General features: G+C 42.4%; 1 protein-coding gene across 4 annotated transcripts in view; it reads left to right on the forward strand.

The window, feature by feature from the left end:
- Window positions 1-19,680, forward strand: part of tjp2a (tight junction protein 2a (zona occludens 2)) — a 141,603-nt gene that overhangs the window by 99,384 nt on the left and 22,539 nt on the right. For all 4 annotated transcript variants that reach the window (XM_043716825.2, XM_043716815.2, XM_087995710.1 and 1 more), the window contains exons 9-13: window positions 189-316; window positions 1,457-1,535; window positions 12,899-13,049; window positions 14,339-14,447; window positions 17,027-17,249. In XM_043716825.2, coding sequence (XP_043572760.2) covers window positions 189-316; window positions 1,457-1,535; window positions 12,899-13,049; window positions 14,339-14,447; window positions 17,027-17,249 — 690 coding nt within the window. The remainder of the gene's footprint in view (window positions 1-188; window positions 317-1,456; window positions 1,536-12,898; window positions 13,050-14,338; window positions 14,448-17,026; window positions 17,250-19,680) is intronic.

Below are 19,680 nucleotides of genomic sequence, written 5' to 3' on the forward strand. Positions count from 1 at the left end.
CTTGCTTCCCTCCTCATGTCTGATCATTTTAATAAACAGATGCCACCTGAATAATGAGTCTTTTCTGTTTTTAACAGTGACGGTTTGTTTATTTCTCTCCTCTCTGTTTGTTTGTTGTCAATTGAGTTCTTCTAACTCTTTGGATAACTCTTTCTTGTGGTTGGTTATTTGTAACTGTTTTTGTTCAGTTCTCGAGAGGAGCCTGCCCATAGATTGGCACGAATGGGAGCCATGCCCACTCCATTTGCAACAAAGAGTGATTTGCCTGCTGCTGTTGACTCTGAGAAGGAAGAGCTAGATGAGGATGACTACAGAGGTAGGCACAACACTGACATCCCAAGTTAGTTGGGAAGGGCTGTGTATCTGTATAGTTTAAATGCAGGTCAATTAACTCAATCTGCTGGTTCTTGATAGCGATGTCAACAATATGGATTCAGTGCCTGTACTGGTTGAGCTCACTCTGCAGGCTGTGCCTTCTCAACCTTGAGACGTGAGATGTTCAGGTTAGACAAAGCTGAAGATCCTTTGGGATTGTAGCAACTTTCACTTCCTCACTGTTTAAATGAGGATTCTACACCACAAAGTCAGGAGGACTCGAATGCCTGGTTCCAGTTCATTGACTTTAATGATATTGCTGCTGATGTATGAGGAGGCTGGTGAGCTCGATGCATGGGTCACATTTAATGCCAACAATGTTTGACTCCCAGTCAAGGTGAGGCCTCAGGGCTGTCTCCTCACTCTGCCCTAAAAGGCAAAGGCAGGACACCACTGACTCTAAAACAACAAAGATGATGATTCAGGGTGAAGTATCATCAGACAGTGAGCCAAGGACCTGTCTCTGGGTATAATGTTCGTGAATGTTCTATAAAACATTGCTGCTTTCTTTCCCCACGTTCACTCACATTTGGGGAAAAAAAATCTTTAGAGCAGTTTAAGGAGAAAATTAATTTTGAAGACTTGCTACAAGCTGGTATTATGGCCAAACAGTTTTCATGAGCAGGACAGTCGAGAGCTGTTTCTTCACACAGTCAGAATGTTATGATCTGTAATGTGAAAGGGTGCTGGAAGCAAATTAATTAGTGACCTTCTGAAGGAAGTTTGATGAGTAGTTGACAGAGGAATAAGAAGTTGCAGAGCTGTAGGGATGAGCATGCAGGTCATACTATGTTTCCTAAGAATTGATGCAGACATGATGGCTGCCTCACTGCCTTCTGTGTTGTTTCATTGTATCACCTTCTGCTTTCCAGTTGTACAAATTGGGAGCACTGATGGAAATTGCTAAACGAGGTGCTTTTAGGTTCTTGTGCTCTGTATCATCATTTCCTAATCTCTAAATCGGCACTTTGCTCTCGACCTTTCAGAAGAAGCTGGAGGGGCCTTTATGGTGTTTTTGAAATATTTGCAGATGAATTTTTAATACAATGTATTTTTGTCTCTTAATGGTTTCTTTTAACAGTCTCTAAAGTAGAAGAACCAGTTGTGAGAGCTCCTAAGAAATTTCTACGCCCTAGTCCAGAGGATGAAGAAATCTATGGGTAAGTCAAGATATTGAGACAAGCTGATCAGATAGGTGAAGAAAAGTGCTCTACGTGCTCGTTAGGACATATAGGACCAGGATTATGGTCTTAAAAAAATTAGAGCCAGACCCTCCTGGATTCTTGGTAATCCAAGAGGAGGATGGGAAAAATTTCTGACTGTAACAGGCTGCTCCTTTTTGAGATATTTTAGATGTTGGATGTGATTTCCTTGAATTCCAGGAGCAGCGATTACGGTTTTATATGCTGTTGCATTGTTTTGGAACTTTGGAGGGGAATAAAAGTCAAAACAATGGCACTTTTAAAGGGAGAGGAACAGACAAAGGCAGCAATTGGTCTGTGCAGGAGAGAGAGGAAGAAACCCACACTAGGAACTGATGCACAACAGGTGAACCTGCGCAGTTACTGCCTTTGCTGTTTGAATTCATGTATCGCTGGAAACTGGAGTGAGTCTGGGAAAATTAACAAACAGTGAGATTCACAACTGATCTTTGAGGAACCTGTTTGGGAGAGGTCACAGCACAGAGACAGATAAGTGAAAAGTTTTGTGTGGCCTTGGGGAGTCTACAGTAGTGAAGAGTGGGTTCATTCTTGATTATATGTTTTATTCAGGTATATTTCTTGATTAAACTTAAAAATATAAGTCATAAGAATTGTTAGCCTGGAGCAGTGTTTTGTAGAGGAGCTGTAGGGATGAGCATGCAGGTCATACTATGTTTCCTAAGAATTGATGCAGAATTGAGGTATTTTCTGGGTCTGCAGATTGGAAGAAGCAAAAAATGGCCTTTAGTAGAGTGATATGCTGCTCTTGTCAGATGTGGGAGTTTTGGGAGAGTTTTTACGAGTTATTGAGGATTATATCTGCAATAAATGCCGTTGGTTGCGAATCCTATCAGATCTAATAGATTGGTTGGAGCAACTGTTAGAGGCAACGAGGAATTTGCAAGAGCAAGAGGATGTGATTTGATAGCAGCTATAGGAAGAGAAAAAAGCAGATACAGTCACATTAATAGGTTAACTCCAGGAAAGGTAAGAGAGGTAGGCAGGTAGTACAGGAGTCTTATATGGCAATCTCCATTTCAAACAAGTATGCTAATTTGAAAAATGTAGGGGGTGATGGATTCTCAACGGAATGTGGCATGAACAGCCAAGTTTCTGGTGTCGAAACTGGCTGTAATGCAATGAGGTGTACACCGGGTTCCAAGAGATCAATTCTGTTTGGGGACTCTCTAGTCCGAATTCTGTGGCCAGCAGCAAAAAATCAGAATGGTGGGTTGCCTCTCTGGTGCCCAGGATCGAGGATGTCTGAGGGTGCAGAATGTTCTAAAGAGGGAGACAGCTGAGCAGGAGCTCATTATACACATTGGAACCAATGACATAGAAAAGGAAAAGGATGAGATTCTGAAGGGGGAATATAGAGAGTTTGGCAGGAATTTAAAAAGGAGATCCTTGAGAGTAGTAATATCTGGATTACTCCTAGTGTTACTGAAAATGTGTATAGGATATAAGCAGGCAGGGAAAGAGTTAAGTTCTGAGTTTTGTGAAACGAGGTTCAGCTGAGCATGACTCAGATCAGATAAGAACTTACCCTTGCTTCCAGCACCTCATTGTTAACTGTAATAGGTTAACAAGCTGAAAAAGCATTCATTATGAAAAGCCATTTAACCATATTGGAAGCATTCAGTATGTAAGGTCACTTTAACAAGGTGAAAAGTATTTATTACGTGAAGCTAGTTAAGGTTAAGAACATTCATTGTGCAACAGCAGATAGCTTAATCTTTACTATTGATACTCGTTGATTGTAAAGGTCACCCAGTCAACATGTATGTTGCTTTATCTGGATGCTCCTCTCTGTAAAATGACTTGTATAATTCATTAAGAAACTGCTGTTCCATTGAAGACCGTGAACTCGTCCCTGTGCAATCATTCTCTCTCCCTCCAGGGCCCGAATAAAGATGAAGGAGATAAAACTATACAATGCCTCTGAGCGTTTTGTTTCGGCTGAGGGGGTAAATGGGACGACACTACGAGCTAATGAGGTTGGAATAGGAGGATCGAGCAGATGAATGCATGGCTGAGGAGCTGGTGTATGGGAGAAGGATTCACATTTTTGGATCATTGGAATCTTTCTTGGGGTAGAAGTGATCTGTACAAGTAGGACGGATTGCACCTGAATTGGAAGGGGATTAATATACTGGCAGGGAGATTTGCTAGAGCTGTTCAGGAAGATTTAAAATGGGGAGGTGGGACCCAGGGAGATAGTGAGATAAGAGATCAATCTGAGACTGGTACAGTTGTGAAAAAAGTGAGTCAAACAGTCAGGGCAGGCAGGGACAAGGTAGGACTGTGTGGGTTTCCTCCGGGTGCTCCGGTTTCCTCCCACAGTCCAAAGATGTGCAGGTTAGGTGAATTGGCCATGATAAATTGCCCGTAGTGTTTGGTGCATTAGCCAGGGGTGAATGTAGGGGGGTGGGTTGCTGTTTGGAGGGTCGGTGTGGACTTGTTGGGCCAAAGGGCCTGTTTCCAAACTGTAGGTAATCTAATCGAAAAAAAATTAAACTGCATTTATATCAATGCAAGAGGTCTAACAGGGAAGGCAGATGAACTCCGGGCATGGTTAGGAACATGGGACTGGGCTGTCAGAGCAACTACAGAAACATAGATCAGGGATGGACAGGACTGGCAGCTTAATGTTCCAGGATACAAATGCTGCAGGAAGGACAGAATGGGAGGCAAGAGAGGAGGACGAAGTGGTGTTTTTGATAAGTGATAGCTTTACAGCTATACTGAGGGAGGATATTCCTGGAAATACATCCAGGGAAGTTATTTGAGTGGAACTGAGAAATAAGAAAGGGATGATCACCTTATTGGGATTGTGTTATAGACTCCCTAATAGTCAGAGGGAAATTGAGAAATAAATTTGTAAGGAGATCTCCGTTATCTGTAAGAATAATAGGGTGGTTATGATAGGGGATTTTAACATTCCAAACATATCCGGGACTGCCATAGCGTGTTAAGGGTTGAGATGGAGAAGTGTATAAGTGTGTATAAGAAAATTTTCTGATTTCAGTATGTGGATGTACCTACCAGAGAAGGTGCAAAACCTGACCTACTCTGGGGAATAAGGCAGGGGAGATGACTGCGGTGTCAGTGGGGGAGCATTTTGTGTCCAGTAACCTCAATTCTTTTAATTTTAAAATAGTGATGGAAAAGGATAGACCAGATCTAAAAGTTGAAGTTCTCAATTGGAGAAAGGGCCAATTTTGATGGGATCAGGCAATAGATGGTGACATCTTGAAAAATGACCGTATTGCAGGGAAGGAAGTGCTGGATGTCTTGAAATGCACAAAAGAGGATAAATCCCCAGAACCTGATCAGATGTACCCTAGAATTGTGTAGGGAGCTAGGGAAGTGATTGTTGGGCCTCTTGCTGAGATATTTGTATTATTGATGGTCACAGCTGAGGTGCCGGAAGACTGGAGGTTGGCTAATGTGGTGCCACTATTTAAGAAAGGTGGTAAAGACAAGCCAGGGAACTCTGGACCAGTGAACCTGATGTTGGTGGTGGGCAAGTTGTTGGAGGGAATCCTGAGGGACAGGGTGTACATATATTTGGAAAGGCAAGGACTGATTAGGGATAGTCGGCATGGCTTTGTGCATGGGAAATCGTGTCTCATGAACTTGATTGAGTTTTTTGAGGAAGAGGGCAGAGCGGTAGACATGATCTATATGGACCTCAGTAACGTGTTCGACAAGGTTTCCCATGGGAGACTGTTTAGCAAGGTTAGATCTCATGGAATACAGGGAGAACTAGCCATTTGGATACAGAACTGGTTCAAAGGTAGAGGTTGGAGGGTAGCTTTTCAGACCGGAGGCCTGTGACTGGTGGAGGGCAACAAGGATCAGTGCTGGGTCCACTACTTTTCGTCATTTTATATAAATGACTTGGATGTGAGCATAGGAGGTATAGTTAGTAAGTTTGCTGATGAAATCAAAATTGGAGGTATAGTGGGCAGTGAAGAAAGGTACCTCCGTTTAAACAGGTTCTGAGGAGTGGCAGATGGAGTTTAATTTAGATAAATGTGTAAGGTATTGCATTTTGGAAAAGCAAATCTTAGCAGGACTTACACACTTAATGGTAAGGTCCTAAGGAATGTTGCTGAACAAAGAGACCTTGATGTGCAGGTTCGTAGCTCTTTGAAAGTGGAGTTGCAGGTAGATAGGATAGTGAAGAAGGTGTTTGGTATGCTTTCCTTTATTGGTCAGAGCATTGAATACTCTGGGAGGTCATGTTGTGGCTATACAGGACATTGGTTTGGCCACTTTTGGAATATTGCTTGCAATTCTGGTCTTCGTGTCAGAAAGATGTTGTGAAACTTGAAAGGATGAGAAAAGATTTACAAGGATGTTGTCAGGGTAGAGGGAGAGGTTGAATCAGCAGGAGCTATCTTCCCTGGAGCACCAGAGGTTTATAAAATCATGAAGGGCCTGGATACAGTAAATAGACAAGGTCTTTTCCCTGGAGTGGGGGGAACCTAGTATTAGAGAGTATTGATTCAGAGTGAGGGGAAAGATATAAAAGATACCTAAGGGGTAACATTTTCATGCAGAGGGTGGTACGTGTATGGAATGAGCTGCCAGAGGAAGTGATGGAGGCTGGTACAATTGCAACATTTAAAAGGCATCTGGATGGGTATGTGAATAGGAAGGGATTGGAGGGATATGGGCCGGGTGCTGGCAGGTGGGACTACATTGGGGTGAGCAATATCTGATCGGCATGTACAAATTGGACCGAAGGGTCTGTTTGTGTGCTGTACATCTCTGACTCTTTCAGTGACATTAGCAAACACATCTACACATGGAATGATCGAAGTTTCCAAAAATGGTAATTGGTGTTAGGTTGATTTTTTTTTTCCCAGTTTTACGTCTGGGATTGATAAGGGTGTTGTTAAATTCTGATATCAAGCATGTCAGGATAGTGAAGTTATATTTCCTCCTTGACCTCCATACTCTGCAGTTTTTGGCAGAGGTGACCGCGTCATCTTCCTTCAATACCACTCTTTTCGATTAGATTAGTTTTGATTGGATTCCCTACAGTGTGGAAACAGGCCCTTTGGCCCAACATGTCCACACCAACCCTCTGAAGAGTAATCCACCCAGACCCATTTCCCTCTGACTAATGCACCTAACACAATGGGCAATTTAGCATGGCCAATTCACCTGACCTGCACACCTTTGGATCGTGGGGGGAATCCGGAGCACCCGGAGGAAACTCACGCAGACACTGGGAGAATGTGCAAACTCCACACAGACAGTCGCCCGAGGCTGTAATCAAACCTGGGTCCTGGTGCTGTGAGGCAGCAGTGTTTACCACTGAGCCACCGTACCTCCCACCCCACTGATCTATTTCTTATCAACCTACTCAGAGATGTTATTACACATCTCTGGAGCAGGTGGGTCTTGAACCTGGGTCTCTTAATCCAGGGGTAGAGACACTGTCACTGCGCCACAAGAAGTCTCAAAAGGGAGCCACTCCACTGTTATCCAGCAGAGTGGGACTGCTCTCATCTGCTGTTATTCTTAGCTGTTTAATCACAATCTGTGAATCACCTGTGAGCGCTTTGCTTCCTGCCCCACACTTCATTAGCTCTGATGCGCACCAAGTATCAACCCTTGGCCTCCTGCTGTTTCCTATCTGTGTGCTGACCATTGGTGACGACATCTGAAAATGCAACATTAGTTTTCACATGTCTTCTGTTGACACTCTTCACTTTTAGCTATTGCTAAAAATGTCCACTAGAGGGTAAGCAGCCATTTCCTTTAAGTTTAAATGCTTAGAAGGCTGGAACTATTGTTTTTGGTCTCCACTCAATTTTCCTTTCAAACCACCAACACCATCCTTTTCCTGGCACTTAAGACCATAAGACATAGGAGTGGAAGTAAGGCCATTCGACCCATCGAGTCCACGCCGCCATTCAATCATGGCTGATGGGCATTTCAACTCCACTTACCCGCATTCTCCCCATAGCCCTATCTGAGATTACACCAGATTGCAACAAAATTGGAGTTATTTCAATCTGGGATGAAACTCTTGATCTTGTACTCGTGTACATCACTAAGACAGTCAATTTCCACCTCTAACCTTGTCCCATCTTCACTTGTCTGCTGAAACCCTCATTAATCCTTTATTACCTCTCAGTGCTTAATTATTTCCAGTGTACTGCTGGCTGCTCTCCTTCATACGGTCTTCTCTTCAGTTCAAGTCGTTCAAAACTGCTAGCTGTGTCTTGTCTTTGGCAATTCCCATTCCCCTGTGCCTGTCGACCTACTGTGGCTCCTGTCCAACTATACCTTGACTTTAAAATTCTTGTCTCCTCCCTATTTGTGTAATCTCCTCCAACTAATCCACTCTCCAATAGCTGCACTCCTCCAACTTTAGCTGTTAGTACATCTTCTCTGGTTTTCATCTCTTCAGTTGTCTTCAACTTTTCTTTGCTGCCTCTTCACCTCAGTGTCCACCTTTTTAAGACACTTCTGAAAGCCTTCCTCTCAGACCAAACTTTCAGTCTTCTGGCCTTCAATGGCTTGGTGTCATAGCTTGTTTTATATATTTCCTATTAAGTATTCTTTGGACTTTTCTTCATTTATTCTTCTTTCTAAGAGACTGGGTGTGCAATGATTTGGGTTGTCACTGAATAACAATGAGATTAAAAAGAGTTATAAGATATCGTCCACCTTCATGCTCACTTACCATATTGCTGGTTAATTTGTCAAGGCAACAACAACCTGTATTTATATAGCAATGTCTCCTCTAATCTATATGGGTACATGCAGCACTGCAATTGGGATTGCATTGTACACAGGCCATGTAGGATGAAGTTGTCCTTTTGAGGTGTGTAAATGTTAGACCTCATGGCCATCCTTACGGGGTCCGTGCAATACAAGAAGCCAGCACAGGCAAGAGAAAACCAAGAGAGTTTGAACCCAAGACACTTGACAAGAATGTTAGCAAACAATAATTTGATTTATTTCTGGAGATCTTTACCAGGATTATTTTACTCTTCCCCAAACCTTTTTGGTGTTTGCTTTTCTCCCCATTAAACATTCCCAAACTTGATTTTTTTTCCATCCGTATTTAATTACACTTGCTCCCCTTACACTTTAATACTTGCAAATGTAGCTGCTATCAAATATTGTTTTATAATACTCCTGGTTAAAGTCTTGGGATGTTTTGCATTGTAGAAATGTGTGTTGCTGGTTGAAGGTGTTGGTCTGCATCCAAGGTGATGGAGTTGGCTGAGCAAGTTGAATGTTGCTACTTTCCACTTGAAGAATTCAAAACTAGGACATATAAATATGCCAGCGCCTATTAAATCCGTTGGGGAATTCCTGGGGATCATATGCAAGTGGAACTTGCTACCCCAAGGATCATTGAAGTGAATGACAGTCTCACGTAAATGGAAACTAAATAAGTATTTGGGGATAGAAAAATAGACAGACGTCCTGATCAGGTGGGCTGTGCTCATGTGGCATATGGAACTGTCAGATGGTGTGGCATATTTTAGTGTAAAACCTTTCTTTTATTGACATTTAGTAACATCAAAGGTTGGTGGACCAGCCTTGTGTGCATCTCTTATTTTAATTCTGTGAGTGACTCTCTGGAGTTCATCACTTTACAATCATTATTCAACCTGATAACGTTGCATTTCAAGGAGCAAGAAAGATTTTAAAGCAGCTGCCTGAGTAATAGCAATGCCAGGCCACCTTAACAGTGAATGCTTTAACCCTGGTGACTCCTTCTGCTTATTCCTTATCTCTTTCACCTCCATCTCTCAACCCACTCTACCCTAGCCTGTGAATTAGAAGAGGAGAGGTGAATTAGAAGAAGGGCTCATGCCCGAAACTTCAATTCTCCTGCTCCTTGGATGCTGCCTGACCTGCTGCGCTTTTCCAGCAACACATTTTCAGCTGTGAATTAGAAGATACAATGTAGTACATTGTTGCACGGTTATCCGTAAATGCTGCCTATTTCCAATTTGTTTTGCCTCAAACATTAGATAATCATTGCCAAATGCATGCTGGGTCTCTGCTTCTGACAGTAAGTTATATACTTTGTTGCTGCAACTGATATTGTCAGGTGGCTCCTAAGCATTTTCCAGCATGAATACTTGTCTCCTTTTGGACTGATTGAGCATTTACAAACTGTCCATGACCATGTCAGAGACCTATATTGCCACTGACATGAAGGTGAGTTTTCCTTTCAGACATGAACCAACTAGGTAGTCACTGGTAATCCTACACCGCAACAGTCTCCTCCTGCATTAACATGTCTGTTTTGACTCTTCAAGTAAAGACAGGGTGAGTGGGACTAGTTGGAAAATGTTCCTTCCTTTTAATCGACATTTTAATTCGAGTGGTTAAATAACTATCTGTATATGGAAGCAGCAAACTCAGTACTGTATTCCCAGAAAGATCTGAAGTAGTAGGAGATGAAAACTGGATTGTGCAAGTCTTTTTTTTCATGGAAAGTGATGTGTTTTTAATAAAAATTATTTTAAGGGAAGACAGCAGCTAGTGTTAAAATAATGCTTTTTAATTGCTTCCCCTGGTTGCAGAGAGTTCGTGCATTTATATGAAATGTAAACTATGTACCAAACTTTTTGAATCCTAATATGTACGTACTGAGGAATATGTAATGGTCTGAATCCAATTTTTGTTTTTGATTGAAATGCTTTCCTATATCTTGACGGACACTGCCTCGTGTTTCACTGTGTGGTTCATCTATTTTTACTTTGTCTGTAACAACTTAGAACTTATTGTGCTGTTATCAAGGTCAGTTTACATCTTGGGTACTTTGATTGTGGCCAATCTGTTTACTTTCCCAAAGGGCTCTAGTTGCTAATTCAGGAACTATTCCTGGAAGTTCCATCATGTAGCTTCTTGACTCTAACTGCTTCCTCGGTGACCATCTGTGTCCATTTTCAAAAAAAAAAAGCCCTGCCTTCAGATGACAATCTACACTGTCGATTACTAGATTGGAGCATTCTGCACTGCTGGTCGCAGCATTTCAGTGTTCAATGTTTTTACAACTAATAAAGAAACTGCCGATTTGTCGGAAAAACCCGTCTGGTTCACGAATGTCCTTCAGAAAAGGAAATCTACCTTCCTTACCTAGCCTGGCCTATATGTGACTCCAGACTCTCAGCAATGTGGTTGACTCTCACCTGCCCTCTGGCAATAAATACTGGCCTGGCCAGTGACGCCCACATCCCGTAAATGAATTGGGGGTGGGGGGAAACAATGCTCTAAGATTGAGGATGTGGAATCTAGTCATCACCTGGATGTGCAAATCCAACCTGGGAAAAGTAGCCCAGAATGTTAGCTTTTCATTTTGGGATGGTGGGGGGGGGTCCCTGTGCCAGACTGAGCCCTCAATGTGTGTGGAGGCTAATGGATGCCAAGGTGGTCTGGGTGAAAAGCTTCAATAACATGGCACTGAAGAAGTTTTAGTAGTAGTATGAAAGGCACAATGGTCCTCCTCTGCCTTTTAAACACCCCAAGTCTTGTCTCTGTTGTCTTCCAACCCACCTGCTATTTTTCTTCTCCCCTAACTCCCCAACCCCTGAGAAAATGGAGTTGGTTAGGTCCCGGGGTTTGCCTTGGAAAGTCAGGCCTTCTGGGCATTTTGCCTGAGCGGAGAGACCCACAATCAATGTTTTATTGCACTTCTGATTGATTTGTAATTTTTTTTCCTCTTGGTTGCGCACAGTGACTTGGTAATTTGTCTTTAATTTCTTAAGTTCAGGACCATCCTGGAGGAGAGTGTCTTTACGTATTTACTTACTGTTTCAGCTTGACAGCTGTCACAAGATCTCTGCTGCTCCAGCTCTTACACATCTATGATTTTCATTGCTACTCCACTAGTGGCTGATCCCTGAACTCTGGAATTCCCTCTTCAAGCGTTTGTGCTTCTCAATATTTTTATTTTACAATGATCTTTGAAAGCTCCGTCTTTTGATCAACATTTGGGAACATGCCCTAATACAGGGGAACCTCGATTATCTGGCATTCAGTTATCCAAATATTGGGTTATCCGGCAAGATTGCAAAGTTCCGATGCTCGGCTAAACTGTTATCTGGCATTCGATTATCTGGAATTCGATTAACCAAATGAAATACTCCCTATCCATATCCTTCAGATAATCGAGGTTCCTCTGTATCGTCTGGTGTGACTGTTGTAATACGTACCTGCTCAGACCTTTGCAGTTCTTTGTCTCACAGGAAGGCATTTATCCTCCTCCTTCATATCACCCTGTCTATGTATCCTTCAATCCTGTTTCCTTCATGCTATTCACTACAAATATGATAACACGCTTCACTTTGTAGTCACTATCTGAGCAAAGCAGTTTCTCTTGAGTTTCTCATCTGATCCGTGAGTGACTCATGTCTACAATCCTTAATTTTGGTCTTTCCACAAGTGGGAACATCTCTGTATTTATGTAATGTGCTTCCATATCTTTGATATTATGAAATGCTTCATGCGCAATAAATTACTTCTGAAGTCCAGCTATTGTAACAGAGTTAAGTGCAGCAGTCAATTAATACACCGCAAAGTTCCTCAGATTATAAATAAGCCATACTGACTTGTGATCTTCAGTGGCGCAACAATGTCAGTGCTGACTTCTAAGAAAGATGCTCACAAAATTCTAGCAAATTTTGGTGGTGCGGAATTCTATTTTTGTATTGCCCCATTTGAATTTGGCATCAAATCAGGGGGATCCCCAGACTTCCAGCAACAATGATGTTATCGATGAGGATAAGCCATCAATCACATCAGACTTTTTCTCTGACAGCAAATGAGGAAATAAAATTCTTCAAATATTTTGTGTGATAAAATTTTTAGTGAAATAAGTGGTTGGGAATTTTTACATTCATTCACGGGGAGTGAGAATTGTTTGCTGTTGTCTTGTTGCGATGGTCCAAAGAGGTGGTTACAATCACCGTGCTGGAGGAGTGCAAATGGGATGAAGGTAGAAATTCAAATCACTTGTATATTTTTTAAAAAAAAGCAAATTCATTTCCATTTTCATAATCGAGAAATTTGATACACTACAAATATAGAATTTAGTTTTTTGGAGACAGTGGCTGTTTAGAAATAGTTGCTCTGGAATTCTCACGCTCTCCTCACAAGCCCCTGAAGCATTTTAATACTCTCACTAGCATGTGCAAACTCTTGATACCATAGTATTAAATTTGCACACTACACCCCGACGAATCATTTTCAGAGTATTTAGGATAGCTGAACTGTAACTCGCTGGCATTTTTATGATCATTTTTGTTTGCTCCCTCCCCCTCTCCCTGTAGCCCTGGTACAAAAATGGTACAGTTCAGGAAAGGTGACAGCGTGGGCCTCCGGCTAGCTGGTGGTAACGATGTCGGCATCTTCGTGGCAGGCGTACAAGATGGGAGTCCTGCTGAGAATGAAGGGCTCGAGGAAGGAGATCAACTGCTTAAGGTAAAGATAGGGGGATTGACCATTTAAAAATCCACATCTTCTGTGTTGGGAAATTCAAAGAGGTCCGAGCTTTGAAATGAACCAAGGTTGAATTGGGAATAATAAATGGCTCTAAATTTAGATGAGAAACTATGCGACACTTGGGAGCAGTGAATGAGTGAGTGAACTGTTTTAGGATTACAACATCAGATTTGTTTCCAGCTGGGAAGTTTCTCTCTGATCCACTTGGTTCCTGACTCGTTTGAGTGTGATATGGGTGTTTTTAATGACAATACTATCTATTAAAAACTGGAACAGCTTGTAGACAGTCTGATTTGTGACATTGAGTTTAAACTCTTCCAGCTATAATAAAGTTAAATGTGATTCTCAAGAAAGGTTATTTAGGTTCCAGTGGCAGAAACCAAACTATTTTTTTAAAAAAAGCAGAGAAAGCAAGTTCATGTCTATTCTGCCTCCATGTTGGAAGAATCAGTTGAGCGGCAGATTGCAGCAGATTTATTGAAGGAATCCTTGACGCGCTGTTTCAACTGTAGATATGGAATTGCATTAATTAACACCAATTCTGGATTGATATGCTTGTGAAAGCTTTTATAAAGTCTCAGAATTCTAGCTGTAGTGCACTTGAATTCTCCTTTCTTTTTCGTCTGCAAATCTTGTTGCATCTTAAATCTTAAGATTTAATCTTAATTAAAGGATGAATTGCCAAGAATTGACTGACTGGCGTTGGGGGAGTGTGTCCCTATCGAAAATGATTCAGAGAAGACGATCTCAGGCTAAAGTCGCTATTGCGTGATACACCGAGCTCTGAGAGTAAATAAATACAAATAGCCTTTGGTGGCAGTTTTTTTTTAAATGTAAGCAAGGGATACAGATTTAATAGCCAAAACTCCCAGAGAATTTATTTTGCCCAGTTAGCTTTTGTGATCTGAAAGGGTAGTGGAAGCAGATTGAACAGTAACTTTTGAAAATAAAATGGGAAAATGCTTGAGAAAACAGTTTTGCAGAGTTACAGGGAAAGAGAAAAAGAGGCGAATTGGATAACTTTTTAAAAGACTGACATGATGAGCCACACAACCCCATTCTGTGGCATGTGATTCTATGATAGTGGAGTGAAAGGTGATTTAAAAGGTGAACTCCACCAGGAGCCTCTGTTGGTCATACTGATGTTTGCAGCTTATTTTTACTTTTGTTTTCTTAAATTTAATTTCTCTGCAGTGAGTAAGCCTATGAATTTTACGAATGGGTAATAATGTTATCATTTCTGTATTTAATCTGTGTATTTCAACTAGATCAATTCCATGGATTTCCGTAGTATTGTGCGTGAGGAAGCTGTCCTCTACCTTTTAGAAATCCCCAAGGGTGATGACGTGACCATTCTTGCTCAGAGCAAATATGATGGTAAGTAACTGACCAAAAGCTATTTCCTTCCATAAAAGGAGATGGACAATGACAATTATTTGTACAGAAGAATTCAGTCAGGATTTCTTGTCTGCAGGCTCCCTATAGTACTTTGCTTCTGTATCATCATATCATAGAATCCCTACATTGTAGAAGCAGGCCATTTGGCCCATCAAGTCTACACTGATCCTCCAAAAAGCATCCCAGCCAGACCACCACGTCCCTGTAACCCCGCATTTCCCATGGCTAATCCACCTGGCCTGTACATCTTTGGACTGCGGAGGAAACTGGGAGAATGTGCAAACTCCACAGTCGCCCAAGGTTCGTTGTGGATGGGGAAATCTGAAATAGGTAAAAATCTGGAACTTGAAGGAGACCATGCAACTGCTGTCGTTTTGGATATCCGACTTTCCTTACCTGGTGTGACCTACACATGACTCCAGATCCACAAGTCTAGTTGATTCTCAACTGTCTTGATGATCCTAGCAAGCCATTCAGATCAAGCGCAGTTAGGGTTGGGCACAATATATTGGCACCGAGGTATGCACATCCTTTGATCAGACTTTTTAAAAAGAAAATCTTAGCGAATGGCAGTTATATCGTTGAATTCCATAACGCATTGCATACCTTGTTCTGAGGAAGGATCCCTGGACCTGAAATGTTTAACTCTGACCTTTCTCCGTAGATGCTGCCAGATCTGCTGAGCTTTTCCAGCAATTTCTGTTTTTAGTTCTGATTTCCAGCAATTCCCTCTGGTTTTTATTGAATGCATTTGTTTTTGTTTCTGAAATTCAATAGAGCTGCGTTTTGGGTACTGTAATGTTTGACACTTGGTTGGAGACCTTCATTTTGGCAAGAGTGATTTCTTTTTCGCAGCGGATTGTATTAGGAATGAATGATTATAACCTTCCCCAGGAAAAGGGAATCCAGTCAATAGGAGTCTAGTTAGTTGTACATCAAACCCTAAGCGATACTCTAATTTTTAACGCCTCCATACAGGTTGCTTCACCTAGTGGTGCAGTTGCCCACAAATACAGCCTTTTTAAAAAAAAAATTAACCTGGTCCCAGATATGGAATAGAGAGTATGTTGCTGGAAAAGCACAGCAGGTCAGGCAGCATCCGAGCAGCTGGAGAATCGACGTTTGGGCATAAGCCCTTCATCAAGATTCCTGATGAAGGGCTTATGCCCAAACGTTGACTCTCCTGCTTCTCGGATGCTGCCTGACCTGCTGTGCTTTTCCAGCAACACAGTCTCGACTCTGATCTCCAGCATCTGCAGTCCTCACTTTCTCCTCCCTGCTACGGAATGCAAAGATTAATTACCTTTTTAACCAAAATGACCATCCATCTAATATCACTTCTTTGTGGAAAATAATGGACAGTCAGTAGCCATCAAGATCAATGATTTTTGACTTGATTGGCCTCTGTTTTAAGGAAGCATTCATCTCCAAAGAGGAGACTGTAGAATAGCACTTGCTTTTTAAAAAAAAATCATGGAATGTGTGTGTCATTGAGAAGGCTTGCATTTATTGGGGGTGGTGTGATGAGTAGGCAATTAGCAGCAGCTAACTGGCCTGGCTGGCTCAGTCTATAGAGCATGAGACTCTTAATGTCAGGGTCATGGATTTGACCCCCACGTTAGGCGGTATACTCCCGTTTAAAAACACACAGTCACATCAGGTAACTCTGCTTGTTTGAAGAGGCAGTGTGAACACAGTGGGCTGAATGGCCACTTTCTGTGCCATAACACTCTTGTGAATCTGTGACCTTCCTTTGGGAAGGTGTTACTGAGATATCACATTGAACCACTGCACTTCATGTGGAATAAGGATGCCTGGAGTGGTCTTGACTGGGTGGGAATGGGGGATATTTACTAATCAGCAGTGAAGGAACTGTGGTGTCTTTTCAAATCGAGATGGTTTGTGTCTTGGAGGAAACGTTGTAGGTGGAAGTTTTCTCATGTGATTGCCGGCTTGGTCCTTCCAGGTGGTAGAGCTTGTGGATTTAGCAGATACTGTCAAAGCAGCCTTGGTGTTTTGCTGCTGTGCATCTTGGAGATAGTACTCACTGCTGCAATGATGACTGTGTGCACCAGATGGTAGAGGATTGGTTTTTGATTTTGATCAAGTGAGGTGATTTATCCTAAACGCTGTTGACCTTTTTTGAGTTTTGAAGCTGCGTTCGTGTCAACACACTCCTGATTTGTGCCTTGTAAAACATTTGGGGTGAGTTGGTTATTGCAGAATTCCTGACCCCTGACCTGTCCTAGTAGTGACTATCTGTCTTTATTTGGCTGAACAAGTTTAAAAATGTTCCCGATTTTCCATATTCTTTACACTCCCTTGTTTAGACAATAGAAATTCTAAGATGAAGCTGAGCTGTGAATGAGGGGATTGTACAGCATCTCATAACATGTTCACACCTGTAACTTGTCATTATTTTACTGGGCAATTATCTCTGCCTTTTTATTGTATTAGTATTATGTTATATTGTATATAAAGCCAGTAACTGAGAATGTTAAATCAAAATTGTTCACTTCTTCTATATGTGACTTCGCCCCCCTCTTTCACCCTCCCAGTGTACAAAGAGATTATCAGCTCTGGCCGCGGTGACTCGTTCTACATTAGGACGCACTTTGAATATGAAAAAGAGAGCCCACAAAGCTTGAACTTCAGTCGAGGAGATGTCTTCAAGGTTTTAGATACTCTATACAACGGCAAGCTGGGGAATTGGTTAGCAGTCCGCATTGCTTCAGACAACATCTCACAACTAGAAAAAGGAATCATTCCAAATAAAAGCAGGTAAGTTTTGAAATATTACATGAGGTGTCAGCACTAATTTTTTATTCCTCTCAAAAAAAAAAGAGCAATGCCAAAGTGTTTGGCCCTTTCTTAACCTGGTGTGCCATTCAATGGGATCATGGCTGATCTTCTACCTCCACTCTACCTTCCTAAACTGACCTTGGATACCTTCATTTCCTCAATATCCAGATATCTAGTTACATTTGTTTTGACTACGGGGGTGGGGATCCCTGATTTGTGAACGTTTGCTGTTCGGATGTGATCTCACGCATTGAAGATCCACAGTGTGAACATTTCCTGTGCTTGCAAACAGCTATTTGTTATCTTCCTGCATTATGTTCTGACTTTTATACAAGTCAACTTAGGAACAGAACCCCGTTTGTAGCTGGGGACTGCCTTAAACTCATCGCCAGACTATCCACAGTTCAGTGATAAAGAATTCCAATGCTTCGCAACTTTTTTTGTGAAGACCTGTCTCCTCATATCAGTCCAAAATGGCTGACTCCTTGTTCAGAGACTCTTAGCTTGTTTCACTATGCTGTAGACTCTGTGGCCAAAACTTTTTTTTCCTAAGCGGTTGAGAAGCTAGAGAGCAGTGGGTGTCTCTGAATTTAACAGGGAAGCCTCTTTCACAAGTGTCAAAGCATTGATATTTGCTGGTATTTGGCTTTCAAATTTTTGAAAATGTTCTTTTTGGGCTGGGGGTGGGCGGGGGAGGGAAGAAAGGAGCTGCAACGAATCAGTCTGCCCCTTGCATTTCTTCTTTTGACGAATTAGATCTGAAAGGGTGCAATTATATCTTTAATATGCATGTATTACTTTCTCAAAAGTTATTGGATTTTATATCTGAAGAGTTAACTAGTTAGATAAAGTGACTTTGCCAGTTTGGTGCCTGACGTGATTTGCAGACTTGGCAAAACAACAAAAATCTGAGTGATTCACTTGAGATTTCCAGTGTTTACAAGCCAGAGGGCTGAGAATATGGCTGCCAGTTTCAAAGCATTGAACATTGGGGATGTGCTGAGATCATAGGTTGTAGAACTGGAGAAGATTATAGAGAGAACTCCCAAAACAGAAGTGTTTGCTTTCAATTCTTGAATGCATCACTGTCTGAACTTTTACAACAAAGGCATCTGGATGGGTATATGAATAGGAAGGGTTTGGAGGGATATGGGCCAGGTGCTGGCAGGTGGGACTAGATTGGGTTGGGATATCTGGTCAACATGGATGGGTTGGACTGAAGCGTCTGTTTCTGTGCTATACATCTCTGACTCTGACTGTATTTACCAGTGAAGAAAGCTATACAGGTCATTCTGCAATAACATGACAGTCATATTCCTCTGCAATCTCATGTTACAGAAAATCACATAGTGGAAAACCTGTATACAAAATCGTGCTGTAGAAGATCATTAATAGAAAATCACTGTACCCGTTCAATAGAAAATTTGCAATATCCAGACAATGTCCACAATTCATCAATCACGATATAGCCACTTTGTGCTAGTGAAACACGTATTATAGCAGAATGATCTGTATTAGTGTGAGGACTGCAACAAAGGTTTACCAGACTGATTAATGCAATGGCAAGGTGTTATTAAACTGGAGGAGAAAGTGAGGACTGCAGATGCTGGAGATCAGAGCTGAAAATGTGTTGCTGGAAAAGCGCAGCCGGTCAGGCAGCATCCAAGGAGCAGGAGAATCGACGTTTCGGGCATAAGCCCTTCTTCAGGAATGAGGAAAGTGTGTCCAGCAGGCTAAGATAAAAGGTAGGGAGGAGGGACTTGGGGGAGGAGCATTGGAAATGCGATAGGTGGAAGGAGGTCAAGGTGAGGGTGATAGGCCGGTGTGGGGGTGGCAGAGAGGTCAGGAAGAAGATTGCAGGTTAGGAAGGCGGTGCCGAGTTCGAGGGATTTGACTGATCATTTATTATAAACCGACTGACTCCCACAGCTACCTAGACTACACCTCCTCCCACCCTGCTCCTTGTAAAAACACCATCCCATATTCCCAATTCCTTCGTCTCTGCCGCATCTGCTCCCAGGAGAACCAGTTCCAATACCGTACAACCCAGATGGCCTCCTTCTTCAAAGACCACAATTTCCCCCCAGACGTGATCGACGATGCCCTCCACCGCACCTCCTCCACTTCCCGCCCTTGAGCCCCGCCCCTCCAACCGCCACCAGGACAGAACCCCACTGGTCCTCACCTACCACCCCGCCAACCTCCATATACAGCGTATCATCCGCCGTCATTTCTGCCACCTCCAAATGGACCCCACCACAGGGATATATTTCCCTCCCCTCCCCTATCAGCGTTCCGAAAAGACCAATCCCTCTGTGACTCCCTCGTCAGGTCCACACCCCCCACCAACCCAACCTCCACTCCCAGCACCTTCCTCTTCAACCGCAAGAAATGCAAAACTTGCGCCCAC

The sequence above is a fragment of the Chiloscyllium plagiosum genome, unplaced genomic scaffold, assembly GCF_037043375.1.
Source record: "Chiloscyllium plagiosum isolate Xiang-an unplaced genomic scaffold, Cpla_swu_hap1 HiC_scaffold_2, whole genome shotgun sequence".
NCBI lineage: Eukaryota > Metazoa > Chordata > Chondrichthyes > Orectolobiformes > Hemiscylliidae > Chiloscyllium > Chiloscyllium plagiosum.